Source organism: Anomaloglossus baeobatrachus, chromosome 12, assembly GCF_048569485.1.
Source record: "Anomaloglossus baeobatrachus isolate aAnoBae1 chromosome 12, aAnoBae1.hap1, whole genome shotgun sequence".
NCBI classification, from domain to species: Eukaryota; Metazoa; Chordata; class Amphibia; order Anura; family Aromobatidae; genus Anomaloglossus; species Anomaloglossus baeobatrachus.
The window spans coordinates 39,146,615-39,163,774 of record NC_134364.1 but is presented as its reverse complement, the minus strand read 5'-3'; the positions used below and the strand labels follow the sequence as shown (position 1 = coordinate 39,163,774).

Sequence of the window (17,160 nt, the reverse complement as noted above, 5' to 3'; positions counted from 1 at the left end):
TATTGTTGAAAATTTTCATGTGTCACAGCTATTCTGTTATACACTGCCATGCAATGGTTGTGAAATGTATCGCAATTGATTCAGATTGGTTCGATTCCATGTTTATTGTTAAATAAAGAATTTAAAAAAAAAAAAAAAAAAAAGATTCCCCCTCTGCAGCGTTCTAGAAAGGTCCCTGTTATTATTGTGCCCCATGTGAGACCAAAATAAAGGCTTTATAAAGTGGTACCTTTTGGTATTCAGATAATGTAAATGTGACACGGGGGCGGGCTCTCTGGCGTCCGTTATTCTGCCTCCTGGTCCTGTATGCCGCCCCCATCGCTCCTTTCCATAGCTGATGCACCGCCCACTGCTCCAGCCATCCCCGCGCATGCCTAGTGCCAGTCTCACGGGACTGAGCAGTGTGACCGCTGGTGACGTGTGCGCAGGCAAGTGATTATGGGCGGGGCTGTGATTGTTATCAGCAAGTACCCGCCCATAATCTCGTGAGCGCGTAAACCTCACCAGCGGTCACACTGTGCTCAGGGTAGTGCTAGACTGTATGGGCTGCTTCCAGGGATGACGTCCCTTTTGTCACGTGATAGTATTTTGAACACGCCCCTATCACGTGACAAAAGGGACGTCATCCCTGGAAGCAGCCCATACAGTCTAGCACTACCCTGAGCACAGTGTGACCGCTGGTGAGGTTTACGCGCTCACGAGATTATGGGCGGGTACTTGCTGATAACAATCACAGCCCCGCCCATAATCACTTGCCTGCGCACACGTCACCAGCGGTCACACTGCTCAGTCCCGTGAGACTGGCACTGGGCATGCGCGGGGATGGCTGGAGCAGTGGGCGGTGCATCAGCTATGGAAAGGAGCGATGGGGGCGGCATACAGGACCAGGAGGCAGAATAACGGACGGCAGAGAGCCCGCCCCCGTGTCACATTTACAGTATCTGAATACAAAAAGGTACCACTTTATAAAGTCTTTATTTTGGTCTCACATGGGGCACAATAATAACAGGGACCTTTCTAGAATGCAGCCCAGGAGCTGCAGAGGGGGAATCTTTTAGGTTTTGGGCGAAATTTCTGCTGACAGGTTCCCTTTAAACTGCTATAAAGGTAGTAGGAACGTCTGCTATAGTCTCTGCTTTCGCCCCCGGATATAGGGGCCGATTATAACATAAGTTTATTGTCATTGTTTAGTACGTTATTGTACAGTGTTTGAAAAGATATCATTTACATCTTTTGATATTTAGCTGCTAATATCTTTTGATACACTGCATCTTTTGTAAATCTTAAAAATTTTTTTTAGATCCTCTTTCATGCCTTTTTTTCCATCATAATTTCAGTAAACTATATTAGTTATTAATCCATTATGTGTGAATCCATTAGCCTTGCATCTTCAAATTTATTAAACATTAATGAGCTGTGCAGAATATATTATATACAGATTAATGGATAAACCACCATGGTTTCCAGTATTCTGATTACTGGGAAAAAATACATGTTTTCCTGGCATATAAAACAGAACTTTACACAGTAACCTTGACTATTGATTTCTTGGAAATAACTTATAATGTAATTAACACTACTAAATAGATGACAAATATTACATTACACCATGCTCCCTTTTATCAGGTCTACACCTGCTGAGCTAGAGCGACCACAGAGTCTAAAGCGGGCCGCACACGTTAGGCGGCTATCCGCGGGACTGCACACGTTAGGCGGCTGTCCGCCGCTGGGCTGCATGTGATACATAGATGTCAGCCGGGCCATGCGCGTTAGATGGCTATCGGCCAGGTCGCACGTGATACATAGAGGTTGGCCAGGCCAGAAATGTTAGATGGCTGTCGGCCAGGTCGCACGTGATACATAGATGTCGGCCAGGCCATACGCGTTGGATGGCTGTCGGCCAGGTCGCACGTGATACATAGATGTCGGCCAGGCCATACACGTTAGATGGCTGTCGGCCGAACGATGCTTAAACCCACTGTTCGGCTGACAGCCATCTCAGCCAGCTCTCTCATACACAGCAGAGCTTGTTTTGTTGACTGTTCCTGTTTTCGCTAAGAGATAGCCGCCATGTCAGCTTATCTCCGAGAGAGCAACGGGATCGGCAGTCTGAAATCAGATATACGCGATTGACAACTCCCCTGATGATCAGTCGGTCGGCACCCATAGGGTTACTGTCGCCCAATATGGACAGCCATCTAATGTGTATGCAGGCCTTAAGGTATTTTGAAACTCTTCTTTTTTATCATTGTTTCTCCTTGTTGTGACTCTACATGTTGAGATTGGCTACTCTGTACAAACACAAGCCCATCGCAGGCTCCCCCAGTAGTGCAGTGCACCGAGACTTGCTTTCCATTACACCAAGGATATAATGATTTTACATTACAGACTACTAAACTACCAGTAAGAAAAAGATTATCCGGTAATTGGCACAAATCTAATGAGTTAACAGGGCTTTAGTATGAGGGAGCCTGGAAAGTGGCTTTAATTTACAGATCATCTCCGGAATGTTTCGTGTTTGCTCAGTCACACGTTACATTCTGTTTACTGCTAGACATGTTTAGGAAATCCTTCAGCATGAAATGCTAAAATGAAACATGACAAGGAAGTACCCAACGGGCCATCTTCGGAGAATTGTGTCATAAGAATTAGATGGAGAGACAGAGAGCAAGCCGCAAAGAAGGCCGTGGCAAAATGAAGCCCAAGCTATACTGTAACGATAGCACCATGTTTAGACACTTTTGTAATGCCAAGCAAAAAAGTGTCAGCTCAGTATGGGGAATAAACACTGACATCCTGATAAAACCTGCTATATTCCAACACATTTTTTTGGGCTTTAAAAAGAGAGAATATAGTGCACTGTTGTCATGGAAACTGTGTGCCCTGGATAAACCTTTTTTAAAGTGCTCAGCGCTCCATGGGGGATTATTTCTTGTACAGTGCCTTGTGCACTTAGTGTGATTACAAAAACTGAAAATCTGTTGTGGTTTCAGACCCGGACTGGATACTGAAATTCACTGAAATGTGAAAAAATTAAATTTATTTTTTATTTATTTTTTTTTATTAAAGAAAAACAAGAGCCTTTAATGGCTGTTTGGTAATAAAATATAATGGTTATTTCCCAACCTTGAGCCTCTATGTCCATAAGGAGAAGCTATCATCAGAAAAGGCTTATTGGTTAAATCTGGTTTTTGTTTTACACTGAAAAAAACCCCTGTTAAAAATATATGTCTTTTATATCACAAAATCTAGAACCTTGCAATATTCACAATAGCCACTAGAACTTTTTAGACTCTTACTTCCTGTCATTTCAGGAACAGTTTTCAGGAGGCTACTTATCAGCAGAGACTATTACAATGACAGGAAACACCTCCCATTCCAGATTCACAATCATAATAGGTGATGTCACAGCTGATCCTGCTTTCCCTCCCTTCACAATGACCTTTGCACACACTCATTAAATGCTTCAATACAAAAAATAGGGTCAGGATCTGTCTGACAATTGTGGCTATGTACACGTGTTGTTTCCTGAAACAATAGGAACTTGTCTAAAAAGATTCAGTTTTTGAATTGCTTTGCAGCTCTGATAAACAAAAGGGTAACAATGTTTTGGGCTTTTGACTTTCAGGCTCCATATCTCACCATCCACTACACCTTGGGTGTGTGAGACCACCTTCATTTTATAGAAAATAATCTCTGACGAGCTCATACATAAATTTGACTTGTAACTATCTGGCATATGATTAGTTATGCAAATTTTTGTTGTTTCACTGCAAAATCGTTGGATACTTGACCAGGATCGATGGTGGTCTCAATGCTGACCTATATATGAGCATCCTACAAGACAAGATACTTCGGACACTCTGTTACTATGGGTATGAAAATGACAACAGTGTTCTTACGGAGAATGACTTGAAGTGTAAGTCAAGATTGGTGAAGAAATAGTTCAATGACAATGAAGTAGAGGTGCTGGATTATCCCCCACGGTGCCCAGACCTCAACCCAATCCAACATTTGTGGGTAGAGTTGAAGAAAAAGCTGTATACATGCCAGAGTGAGCCGACCAGTATACACCAACATTGGGAACGTGTAGAAGAAACCTGGAATCAGATTTCCGTAGTGACATGCTTGAATCTGATGGAGAGCATGCCTAGAAGGATTCAGGCAGTGTTGAAAGTGAAAGCTGGATTTACAAAATACTAACAAAATAATAAAAATTTAAATTTAGATTTTTCAAGAGCAAAACAGTAACAATGCAGAATCTGCATAACTAATATGCTAAGTAGTCGCAAGTCAAATTTATGTATGAGATAACCAAGATGATTGTGTATACAATGAAGGACGTGTCACGCTCAAAGCTGTAGTGGATGGTGAGATATGGAGGCTGAAAGTCAAAAGTGCAAAGCATCGTTACCCTTTTGCTTGTTAGTGTAAGTCACTCAGGTCAGTAAAAATAAAATAAAAGCGGACACAAACCAAAAATGTTTCAAATGCATTTTTTTTATGCACAATAAAAAAAAAATAAGTCTGAATGAGGTGTAAATCTTTAAAAATAAATTCTGGCTTAAAGGAGTTGTCCGACATAAACTCCAAAAAAAAAAAAAGAAGTCAATCTGTGCTGTATTGTCATATATAACACCCCCTACATTATTTTTTTTTGTTTTCTAACTTTTGTTTCTCTTGATTTTTCACTTTATTCTCTGCAGCTCTTTGTTTACATTCAGCACAACCTAACATGACAAGTTTGACTGCCAAACCCACAGTCACAGCTGGCACCGCCCCCGGCCTCAGTGTCCTGCCCCGCCCTCTGCCAACACATTCCCTGTCAGTATTCTCTGCCACAGCACCTGATAGATAAATGAGTACTATGTAATGAAAATTATATATAGCCCCTAATGTGTGTCTATAGGACACACACACACACACACACACACACACACACACACACACACACACACACACACACCTAGTTATATAATATATTATACATAATCCCCTTCATGCACGCTCTTCTCTCCTCTGCCCCCCAGCACTCCCCTGTCTCTCACCCCCATGAAGTCTCGTCTTTGCCCCCCTGCTGTGTCACCCATGAACTCTCTTCCCTGCTCCCCCACTCTGTCAGCCGTGTACGCTCTTCTCTGCCCCCTCCCCCCCTGCTCGCTCTCCCTTCTCACCCATGCAGCATGCTGTCTCTTCTCCGTGCTGTGATGATTGCAGTGTCCTATACAGAGCTCAGTGCTGCTGTTCGCTGGTGTCAGGTGACATCCCTGCTTATGACTGTATTCAGAAGCGAGGAGCACGGGGAGGCTGCATTCATCACAGAGACAGCGCACGGGGGAGGGAGGGGTCACAGTTGCCCGGGCACCATACAACATAATGAGCTGAGGACACTGTTGCGCAAACAGCGCTACGGTGTCCTAGACAGAGAGGGCAACCCTGTGTTTGTCCAGCACATACAGTGCAGAGATAGCAGCGCACAGGGAGGGGGGCGGGGCTCATCGCACTGTACCCGCCCAGCAGGGCGGCAACATGCAGTGGCAGATTTGCATGTCAACATGGTCCTGCCCATGTTGACATGAAATGACCGGAAGTAGCAAAATCACAGCAGGAGCGGTCACATGACCCCTCTGAGCCGGGGGAGAGGGGCTGACAGCAGAGCAGGTAAGTGGTCACTATCTACTTACCTGCCCCAATGTAGCCCAATAGTGAAAATAATAAAAAAAGCAAAGTAAGCCGGATAACCCCTTTAATCTTTAATCGACTCCATAAGGACAGGGTTGTTTTTCATTTGTGCGCTTTTTCCTCTCCTTCTTTCAAGAACCATAACATTTTTATTTTTCCGTTGACATAACTAAATCAGGCTAGTTTCACACTTGCGTTGGACGGGATCCATAGCATTGCGTTGTGTGACGCATGCAACGGATGCAATGCATATAGTGGCACAACGCATGCTACAGATCGTACAAAATAACGCAATCCGTTGTAGTTTTTTTTCCTTGTCTTTACACATCTGAGCATGCGCAGTTGTGTAAAGACAGCTGCGTTAACGGAATCCGTCAAATGACGCATTCTAACGGAATCCGCCACCATAGGCGTCCATTATAAAAACAACGGACGCCTAACGGATTCCTGCAGGTTGCGTTTTTTTTACACTCCGCCAAGCGCAGAAAAACGTTACATGCTGCGTGCCATCCGCCCGACGCAGCGTCAAAATAACGACGCTGCGTCGTCCAGCGGATGCAACACAGACACTTGTGTTACAGTGCGTCGTCCATACAAGTCTATGGAGAATAGTGCAGTGCGTTAACGGACTGCGCTATTCGCAATAGTGACGGAATGCGCTGAACGCAAGTGTGAAACTAGCCTCAGAGTATTTTTTTGATGGACGAATTGTAGTTTTGAACTAGAAAATTCAGTTTAACATGTAATGTACTGGAAAAAGGAGAAAAAAATACAAGTGGGATGAAATGATTAAAACAAAATGCAATTTCATTATGGTTTTTGTGGAGTTCACTTTGTGGTAAAAATCACTCTGAAACCTGTTTCTCCAGCTCAGTATGAGAAGGTGATACTAAACGTCTACAGATGGGGGGGGGGGAACAAAAATTGAAAACTTTGTAAAAATATATATATTATATTATATATATATATATATATATATATATATATATATATATATAAAAAAAAAAAAAACAATTTTGGTTTGTGTCACTATTGTTTGAAGCCTGTAAAAATTTTAGATTGATTGAGGTGTGTGAGGCGCTTGCTTTTTTTGTTCTCTCGTGGTACCTGATGTTTTCATTGATATTAATTTGGGGTACATACGTTTTGATAACTTTTTCTGCATTTTATTAGGGAGCAGTGATGGACGAAAAATGCAATTCGACCATTTTGACTTTTTTCTTTTTATGGTTTTTACTATGTGGATTAATTAATTTTATATTTTGATAGCCCATCCTTTTACAGATGCAACAACACCAAATACATTTTTTTATTCATTTTTTAAATTCAGTTTTAATAAGGAAAAGATAAGAGATTCTAATTTTTAAACATGTTTTTTTTACTTTATTTTTTAGCCCCCTTAAAGGGCTTGAACTTGTGATTGCCCAATCGCTTATACTATACTAGAAGGTGGCCCGATTGTAACGTATTGGGTAGTCTAGAATGTGTATGTAGGTTAGCAGATTGAATAATAAGGTAATGAATGGACTGGATGGGTAGCAGTGGGTATGTGTCGGCTGGGTTGCCGGTGTGGGCTCTCGGGGGTGCAGCACTCACTGGGGAATCGGGGCTCCGTGGGGGTGCGGGGAAAAGTGTCGGGCGTCGTCCTGTCGGCCCGTAGTTCGGGTTGTTCAGTTAGCTGAGCCGTTGGTCGCAGGCTCTTTAGCGCATGCGGTGTGGCGACGGTTGTCACTGTAATTATGTCATTTTGGAGCAAGACAGACAGAATAAGGCAATTATATATATAGATAATAAGACTATATGTAATATCACAGTATTGTGTATATAGTGAAAATCTCAGTCTCCTATGTAGCGTAGCATGTGGCCAAAGACCACCAAGATCGCAGCAAGGGAGGCCTTAAGCAAGCAATTGGCTTTCACGGTAAGCGATCAGAGCCCTGCGGTCACGGGGGCCGATGGAAGCGGTCTGCGCAAGCAATGAAGAGAAATTCCATTTGGACATAAAATGGTTATCAGCAGAGACCAGAGCTCAGCTCTGGCCGTTGCTGACAGATGATGGCTATGTATTATAGCCAGCATCAGATGCATTTAAAGACAGCTCTGCCTCCGAGCCCTCTGAAGTCACTACACAGTTATGGCCGAAAGTGGTGGCACCATTGAAATTGTTCCAGAAAATAAAACACTTCTCCCAGAAATTGATTGCATTTACACGTTTTGTTATACACGTTTATTTCCCTTGTGTGTATTGGAGCAAAAAGAAACAAAACAAAACAATAAAAACAGGAAAAAGTCAAATTGGACATAATTACACACAAAACACCAAAAATGAGCTGGACCAAATCTAAAGGTACTGTCACACATAACGAGATCGCTAGCGAGATCGCAGGTGAGTCACCGTTTTGGTGACGCAGTAGCGATCCCGTTAGCGATCTCGTTATGTGTGACACTTACCAGCGATCACATATTGACAGCGCCATTTAACACTAGAAGTCCCAGAGAGGGGTCATGTAACATTTCTACCATTGGAACCCTATGGAGATCGAAATTCCTGGGACTTCTAGTGTTAAGAGGTTAAAAGGCACGGGCGGATAGCGATTCCGCTCGTGCCTAGCAGGCACACATGTCAGCTGTAGAAATTAGCTGAGATGTGCACCGATCGCTCCCGGCAGCAGCCAGGGGAGATTAACACTATGACCGCTATGACGTAATTTTACTGACCGCGGTTGTTAAGGGGTTAAACCTCCAGCATATCTCACTCTAGGTATTGTGTTCTTTTCTTTGTAGGCCTCATTTTGTTTTCAGTAAACAGTAGAATGATGTGCTTTACTAAAAAGCTCTGTCTTGGTCTCATCTGTCCACAAGACGCAATACCCAGAAGGATTTTGGCTTACTCATGTAAATTTTGGCAAACTGCAGTGTAGCTTTTTTTATATATCACTTGTGTCAGCATTGAGGTCCTACTGGTTTCATTTCATTCAAATGTTGGCTGATCGTTCGCACTGACACTGAAGCCCCCTGAGCCTGCAGGACAGCTTGAATTTCTTTGGAACTTGAGGCTGCTTATCCACTATACAGACTATCCTACATTGCAACCCTTCATCAATTTTTCTCTGCCATCCACATCCAGGGAGATTAGTTACAGTGTAAGCTTCTTGATTATGTTGTGCACCGTGGAAAAATAAATATCAAGATATCTGGAGAGAAACTTGTAACTAGAGAGAAGCGGTTCCGTGGAGGTTCGGTTCACCGGCAGCCAAGGAGCCGAGCCTCCACTGGCCCGAGCTTGACCCGAACCCCGGAGCGAGTAACTGATTGGCAGTTTGAGCCTACGCCTACATACAGCCAGGCATAAGCAGATCACTTCCGGAGGAGGGTGGGCGGGCTTTTTCAAACAATTTCTTGAGTTGCACACTACATGTGATCACGTTGTTGTTACCCCCAGTGTGCACCGTTCAAACACTGCAAGCAGCTCGCAGAGGGCTGCGCACAAAGCATATCTGAGCACAGCGTTGCTCGTGCAAATGAAGTTCACACGTAAAGCATCCAAACCCCGAACCTTGATTTTGTAAGTTAGTGTTCGGTTCGAAAAAAATCAAACCTCAGGTTCGCTCATCTCTATTGTAACTCAGAGATTATTGCTATTTTTTAACAATTTTGTTTCTCAAGTCCTCACACAATTCTAACCTCTTTCTGTTCTCCATGGTTAATGTGGCACACACAGACACACAAGGCAAAGATTGAGTCACCTTCTCCACTTCTTATCTGGTTTCAGGTGTTTTCATATTGCCCATACCGGTTACTTGCCACAGGTGAGTTTGAGTGAGCTTCACATGCTTGAAACAAAGTTGGTTACCCACAATTTTGGAAAGGTGCCAGTTAGTCAGGCCCATTTTGGGGTTTTTATGTGAAATTATGTCCAATTTGCCTTTATTCTATTTTTTTGTATTGTTCCAATATACACAAAGGAAATAAATGTGTAGAACAAAATGTGTAATTGCAGTAATTTTCGGTGAAAAATACTTCATTTTCTGGAACAATTTTAAGGGTGCCAACACATTTGGCCAAGATTGTATGTCCCAGTGCATTGAGGGATTAAAGGGACCCACCAGATTTTTGCTACCTAATCTGACAGCAATATAATGTAGAGTCAGAGACCCTGATCCAGCCATGTATCACTTACTTTACCATGTGCAACTGTTATTTCACACCTTGTCTGTCTGTTCACCATAAAGGTCATAAAAGACCTTTGGGGGGGGGGGGGCATTTCAATATTACATTTTTTTACATCCGATTTTCCCTGTAATTGGGGCTGGTCTCAAGAAACCATGCTATGAGGAATATTCAACCTATCCGCATAGTCGAGCTCACCGTTTCTTAAAACCCAGCAGTTTCTGCTCGCTTCCCTACCCAACGTGTGATCACATGATCAATAGGTCTTTGAGAGCAAGCGATGTCAGTGCTTCCTATACTGTTAAGTGCTGTGTATACAAGGATCGGAAAAGCAGAGATGGTAATAAACCATCTCTGCCTTCTCTATGGAGAACCTGGCTGTGTCTGACAACTGTCTCTCCGCTCCTAGAAAAGTAGTTTATAGTCTAAGGGCAGTCTGTAAGTAGTTAAACCAGGGTTCCCATGTAAGATTATGTTAGTTTTAAGAAGCAATAAAAAGTGTGCATAAAGGAAGGGCTGTATGATTCACTCCAGTGTTTGGCTAAATAAAACTGCTTTTAATCCCAATCCTAATTCTCTGATGACCCCTTTCATTCCCTTCAGAGAAGGTCAATATAATGTGTCCAGTGTCTGTGAGAAGAAGCCATCTCTAGTGCGCTTAGTCTTATTGGCTAACCTGAGCATTAACAGGAATTACTATGCAGTCTATGTGCAAGAAATTTGAAGGAAGTAAATATTTGGTAATGTTTCCATTGACACTTGACACCTTAGACTCCCTATCGAACCATCTACCCAAAGAACACCAGTTATCGTGCAGCATCGATGTAGTCTTTGCATACATTAAACGTACCTTTAAAGGCTTCTCTGATCGAGTAGGTGGCCCTTCCATGTCGATAAGCTTTTTAAGTTCCTCGTGGACTGTGGAAACCCTCTTTGGAGACGCCTGTAGATCCCGTATTGATGCACGTAGCCTTGTGGGTGGCATCTCCACACAATCAATCTGATGTCTTCTTTCATTGAAGGAAACAGAAACAGTTCAGGAAGAGGTCTTTAAAAATTAAAGACTGGCTTATGGTTGAATATTGAATTATTTATCGCAAGGAATGAGGAAAGATATGGAGGAAAGCAGGGAAAGGAGAATGACATCTATGTTTTGTAATGACCACCACAAAATCATGCATGGATACCTGTTAGGAAGAAACCTGATTTGTCTTATGTCATGTGTGTAGAGCGCCGTGTGAGCTTTAGTTGTTATTACGCAAGGCTACAAACATGCAGAAAAAAGAAATCCCTAATAAGTCGCAAGAAAAGCACTAGCGTATTCTCCAATGCCGGACATTGCATTTTATACAACCTCAGAACACGCTCCAAGCGATTAGAACATTATATGCCAATATGTACGAGCAGAACATAAAGGGCTCTTACTTTCTTGAATCCATAAAGCCCACAGAGTTTATAGTCCCTTCAGGTTTTTTCCATCCAATCAGGTACTTGCTGGTAGCACCTTGGCGAGGGTAGAAAGTCCTAGGACCAGAAGGGGAGGAGGAGGAAGAGGAGAAAGAAGGTGCGAGCTGTGGGGAAGTGGCAGAATGAGACTCTTCTTTGGGTGAACTTCTGGCACTAGTGAAAACAACGGGACTTGCCGAGTGCCGAGAGCTCAAGGTGCTGGGGGAGAATGAGAAAAAGCTAATCTTAATTCTTGGATTTTCACCCACTTTGTAAATAATCTAGACGATATCCAGGATTGGAACCATGGTTTGCCACGCATTTTAGTAAATGTATGTGAGAGGATCTGGTCCATAACTGAAACAAAAAGAAATATGCCCCACAGCAAGGGACTGATCGTTTTGGTTTTGCCAAATTTAACTTCAGCCTGATTTGGGGAAAAATGTAGTGTTTTGGATATTAAATATTAATTTCTGCTTTAGGGTAGAAATGTTTGGATTAAATATTGGGAACATTTTTAATAAAAATTTGCTAGTTGTTGGAAAAATCTAATCTACTAAAAAATACGTACAAAATTACCAAATGATACTCGTTATCACATGTAACAGACCAACGTGGACTCTGACCAGTCCATTGTGTACGCGGCTTTTAAATATGGTCAAACCAAAAATATTCCAAATGCTGAACAAGAACCGTTATTTACAAATAAAGGCAAAAAAATGCAAATGTATGCTCGCGGCCAAACGTCAGAAAAGTGGGGCGGTCAGGAACGGAGGGAGGATTCAACTTGCTCTTTTTTGTGGATAACTGGGTCTTCAACAGTTAGCACAAATCTAGCTCAAGCTCTGGGCCTTGCCTATATTCTTTCCGCCTCAAAGCCCAAAGCCCAAAATGCTTTCTACACAAATAATTGCTTAATTTTAGGCTTCATTCACATCCACTAGATTATGCCTAGTGCTGGGACCTCCACATGATTGAACCCAATTGCGCTTGATGGACCCCACTGGCTATAATTGGTTTCATTTGCTTTCCGTCTTTGTGGTGCCATTATACTCTAGAAAATGGCGCAATATGCATCAATTTGGTGGAATCTGTAGATCCACCAATGCATATGTGAAAGGAGCCAAAACAGTTTATTTTCTGTTTTTTACCCTAAACACCAAAATAGAAATATTTTCATATGCAACACTGATTTGTATCTTTAGTAAGGGGTAAGGCTCCTTTCATACCGTTTAATTACCTACGTTCACTAGTCCAGTCAGGGCCTCTGTCCGAACCCCTCCGCAAACGGGTTTCAAACGCATGCGCCGACAGGGCCATTGACTGTAATAGTGCAGACGCAGTCATTGTGTGCCAGGCCTTGCACCATTTTCAGGCATATACACTTCGTGCAGGCGGATACCCAGATGTAGTCTACTACGTCTGGGTGTACGCCTCCAAAAAGCGTATACTCCCGAGGTTCGGACGGAAGCCCCAACGGGACAATTGAATGTAGGTAATAACGCAGTATGAAATCAGCCCAAAGGAAAAGGTCTAAAAGTGGGCTCACTTTCCCCGATTGTGTTAAATGACTGTCGATTGGGAAATGTTAACTGATTGGCAGTCGTTTAATACGCAGGCAGACATAGCTTAACAAAGTGCAATAGAAAATCTGTAATAAATTGTTCAGTGCGAATAGGCTGTCATTTTCTCGGCAGAGCAGGTTTTGTCTACACAAAAAGATGTGCTGCTGAGATCGATGATGTTTTGTGAAAACTAAAAAAATCATTTCATCTGGTCAACAAGCGTTTTTGTCATCAAGTGGTTGTAAGCCTGTTCATAGGAACGCTTTGTAACAATACTCTTGCAGTATTCATGGACCTTAAAAGAGGTGTTCAAGTTTTAAAGTTATCCCCCATTCTATGCAATTGTGGTTAACTTTCTGATCGCTGGGAGTCTTACTACTATGGCCCCCAATGATCCAGAGAACTGGTGATCTGAAGAGCCTTGGCTGAATGAAGCATATGCACTGCCACTCCATTCATTCTAATAGGAGTGTGGAAGATCAGTAGAGTGCTGCGTTCAGACTGAATGGAGCCTTAGGCTATGTGAGCTCTGAGCGTTTTTTTCGGGTGCGTTTTTGGGCTCAAAACTGCATGACTTTGCTTCCCCAGAAAAGTCTAAGACTTTTCATTTTTGCTGTCCACACACAACTATTTTTTTAGCTGCGTTTTTGAGCTTAAAAAAAATATGGACATGTCAATTCTTTCCTGCGTTTTTCACCCATGCAATGCATTGGAAAAATGCAGCAAAACACAGAGGTCAAAAGCGCAGCCAAAAACGCACCAAAACACGGTAAAAACGCATGTAAAAAAAAAAAGCTGTGTGCGCACATGACCTTAGTGCGCATGATCTACCTCTGCTGCATTCAGCCGAGGCTCTTCAGAGCCCCAATTCTTGAGACTGGTGGGGGCCACAGTGGTTGGTTTCCCAACAATCGGAAAGTTATCCCCTATCCTCTTGATAGTTGCACTTTGTAGTGTTAAGATATGTGGACCAATGAATATGGCCATATAGACATACATTACTGCGATGAAAAACATGTTAAAATTGAGATACTAAGCACACAAAACTGAACAGATTTAGGTCAGGCTAACAGCCAACGGCAAGGCGACCTCTTTTTGTTGCGTCCCTATCAAACTAATGCCTCTCTTTGGGTTAAAAAAACCTTCCAATTTATGGGTGGACAGGAATCTGCAAATCGAGAATTTTTGTGTGACAACTATCTCAATTTTCCATAGCAGTAATGCATGTCTATATTCCCATATTCATTGTTCCACATATCTTAGCACTACAGAGTGCAACTTTCCTTTTTGTTACAGTTTCATTTTGCACCTGTTCACATTAGAAAGGTAGGATGTGCCATCAGTCTTTTTCTTAGATTACAGTGTTATGCCTTCTGATTGAGCACTCCTCCTCTTCAGCTTCAGGTTATTTTAATTCTGTATTAGCATGTTCCCATCAGGCCATAAATTGTAATTTTTTAACCCAAAGAGAGGCATAAGTTGATAGGGACCTGTTGGCTGTTGGGCTGACACAAAACTGGCCATTTTTATGTGCTAAGTATCTTAATTTTTACACGTATTTTATAGCAGTAATGCATGTCTATATTCCCATATTCATTGTTATACATATCTTAGCGCTATACAGTGCAACTGTCTACTTTTTGTTACTATGCTCTAGATAGGTGAGAACTTTTAAACGTGAAAACACCCATTTATGGGAGGATTTTACAATGTCCATCTTTTGCTCTTATTTTATTCCACTGCTCACAAAGTATTCAATTTTTTTGTTAAATCTGTCGTACGGTTCCAGAGATATGGGCCTTTGTATTTTGTATGCCCACTGATTGGCTGCGGTGATCACATAACATGACATCCGCCAGAAACAGCAGTACCAACATTGCTGGAACGGCGTCCCTGCGAGAGGAGAATATCAATGGTTTTAATTTTCTATGGGGTCCTAATCATACTGTACAACCCTTTTAAAAGGGGCTTTTTCAGGGCTATAATACTTTAGGACAACCCAATAGCACAGGCCATTAGTTTCAGATTGGTCATTCCAGGGACCCCTACCTTGCTCATATAAGGGGCTCCCATACGGTTTCCCTGGCACAGCACAGCGCGTCTTGTAGCGGCTGAATCATGTATTGCAGCTTGGCCCCATGCAAAAATGAATATAGGCACTGTATATTTGGGATTGTAGAAGAAGACCATGTGATTTAGATCAAAGAGTGAAAACAAATGACGCTTCAGCCTAGTCACTGGAATTTTTTGGCATACATTTGCATTTCTGTACGTTAGTGAACAAGTTCTTTCCATACAGAACAGTGCAACCAATGAAATAAAAGCTCAAAAATAACACTAAGCAAAACTGAGCAACCTCCTAATACTGTCCGGACATACACAATAGCCTATTCTTCAGGTTTGCAGACCGATTTCACAAATAACACATGGACAACTGTAGGCCCAGGACAATGCTGCACGGACACATGAGGGCACAGGACAATACTGCATAGACAATTGCTGCCACGAGAAAACTGACCCAAAATTCACAACATATTGGACCCAAAGACAAAGCCACATATAAGGCTCCTGAGCCAACGACAACGGCCTACAAGACAACCAAGCAGACACTGACAATGGTGCCTTAAGACACCAGCGGACTCCATCACTAGACTACGATGACCCATTCATCACCGCTGTGTACTATCGTATGATTCTTATGTACAGTGTGAATATGTGATAGTGTTTTACTACAGGGTGATGTTTAAAGGGACACGAAACCTAAGGCTTTTCCTATTCATGGTGATGAATACAATCTACTGGTCCCAGGTTTCTCAGGCAGGAGAGACCTTGATCTTCACTGTGATCATTATTCTTGTACCGGTTATATATAGTCCAATTACCTAAAATTCTGGCACCTCCTTTGGGACATTACATTGGTGCATTATAGAAGGAGATTTTTTTTTTTTTTTAATAAATCAGCATTTTTCTAGATTTTAGGTTTAGTGCTCCTTTAAAAGTGAAATCCAAGTTTGGACTAATGTGGTAAACTTATTTGTGTGGAAGAGAAATGGAATGATTTTCTTTCTAATGTTAGGGGGGGAGAAAAAAAAGGAATGGTGGAAAGGAGATGTAACGTAACATGACAGTGTACCGATCCTCATTCTGCGTACTGTGTCTTTAAGCGAAAGAGCCCGCCACCGCTAAGACCACACCACGGAGTGACATAAGCATAAGCACAAGGCGTAACACGGAGGTCCTACCTGGTGTGGGAAGCGGCATCGCTGAGGCTGTAGGCGCTGTTCTCTCTGGTTAATGGCTTGGAGCATAAGGGGACTTTAGTGTGATTCTCCATAGTGACGGGAGATTCCCTTTTTCCATCCAATGCATGAGTGTCTCTGTCACAAGTCCTATCAGTTATTAACCCCACATCGCTGACGCTGTGCCACAGAGGCGCCACTTTTTCTTTAGGAGGGCCGGAGCGCGGAGATGTGGATGATGCCCCCGGGATGGCAGAAATGACATGGTTAGCGCCGTATGAAGTGGTGTCGATGCCGCTGTCGGCGGATGTTCCTTGAATGTAGGTGTAGCTGCTCAGCTCCGATTCCAGCCGTTCCCCGCTGTCGTACCACTTCTCTTCACTGTGAGCGCTGGATGCATTGCTGGAAAGTGTATTGGTGCTTGAGTGGCTGGAGTAATGGCTGTCCGTCTGCAAACAAAGGCAATTTCACATGAAACATTAAAACATTGGCCAAAACCTTACAGAACTGAAGGATATTCATGCAAACATACTACCCTTTTGTCCTATGGGGATAATTATTCTAGACCTCCATGTTTTGTAGCTGTATGAAGATGTGCTGCCACTGTTGGACTTATTGGGGCTCTTGTGTCAGCTATCTTTAGTTTTTAGGGCTTGTACACATGCTGCGTTTGTTTTATTTTTTAGTGTGTTTTCCAGTTCAGCTCAACTTTTATATGGTCATAAATTTGCTGAGAGAAGCTCAGAAAAAGACGGCTAAAAGAGTTTACAAATTCCTCATCAGAACGAGATTACTGATGGATTCCCAGTAAAGGCCCAGTCACACACAACGACTTACCAGCGATCCCGAAAATGATACGACCTGATAAGGATCGCTGGTAAGTCGCTGGTGTGATGTCACACAGTCAGACATTACCAACGACGCAGTAACGATACAGGTCGCAGTAGCCACCTGTATAACGATCTCGGCGGTCATTGGGACCCTGTCACACAGTGTCAAACACAGCGATGCGTCCTGCCCTGCGGGAGCCCGACGTCCAAAAAATGAACCAGTACAGT

The 17,160-nt window shown here is 42.7% G+C and overlaps 1 protein-coding gene across 5 annotated transcripts in view; it reads right to left on the bottom strand.

The window, feature by feature from the left end:
* Window positions 1-17,160, bottom strand: part of SIPA1L1 (signal induced proliferation associated 1 like 1) — a 280,267-nt gene that overhangs the window by 43,843 nt on the left and 219,264 nt on the right. For 3 of the 5 annotated variants that reach the window (XM_075330226.1, XM_075330227.1, XM_075330228.1), the window contains 3 exons: window positions 16,106-16,551; window positions 11,278-11,517; window positions 10,703-10,862 (listed from right to left, as the gene is read on the bottom strand). In XM_075330226.1, the coding sequence (XP_075186341.1) occupies window positions 10,703-10,862; window positions 11,278-11,517; window positions 16,106-16,551 (846 nt within the window). The remainder of the gene's footprint in view (window positions 1-10,702; window positions 10,863-11,277; window positions 11,518-16,105; window positions 16,552-17,160) is intronic. The other 2 variants (XM_075330229.1, XM_075330230.1) reach the window with 2 other exon arrangements.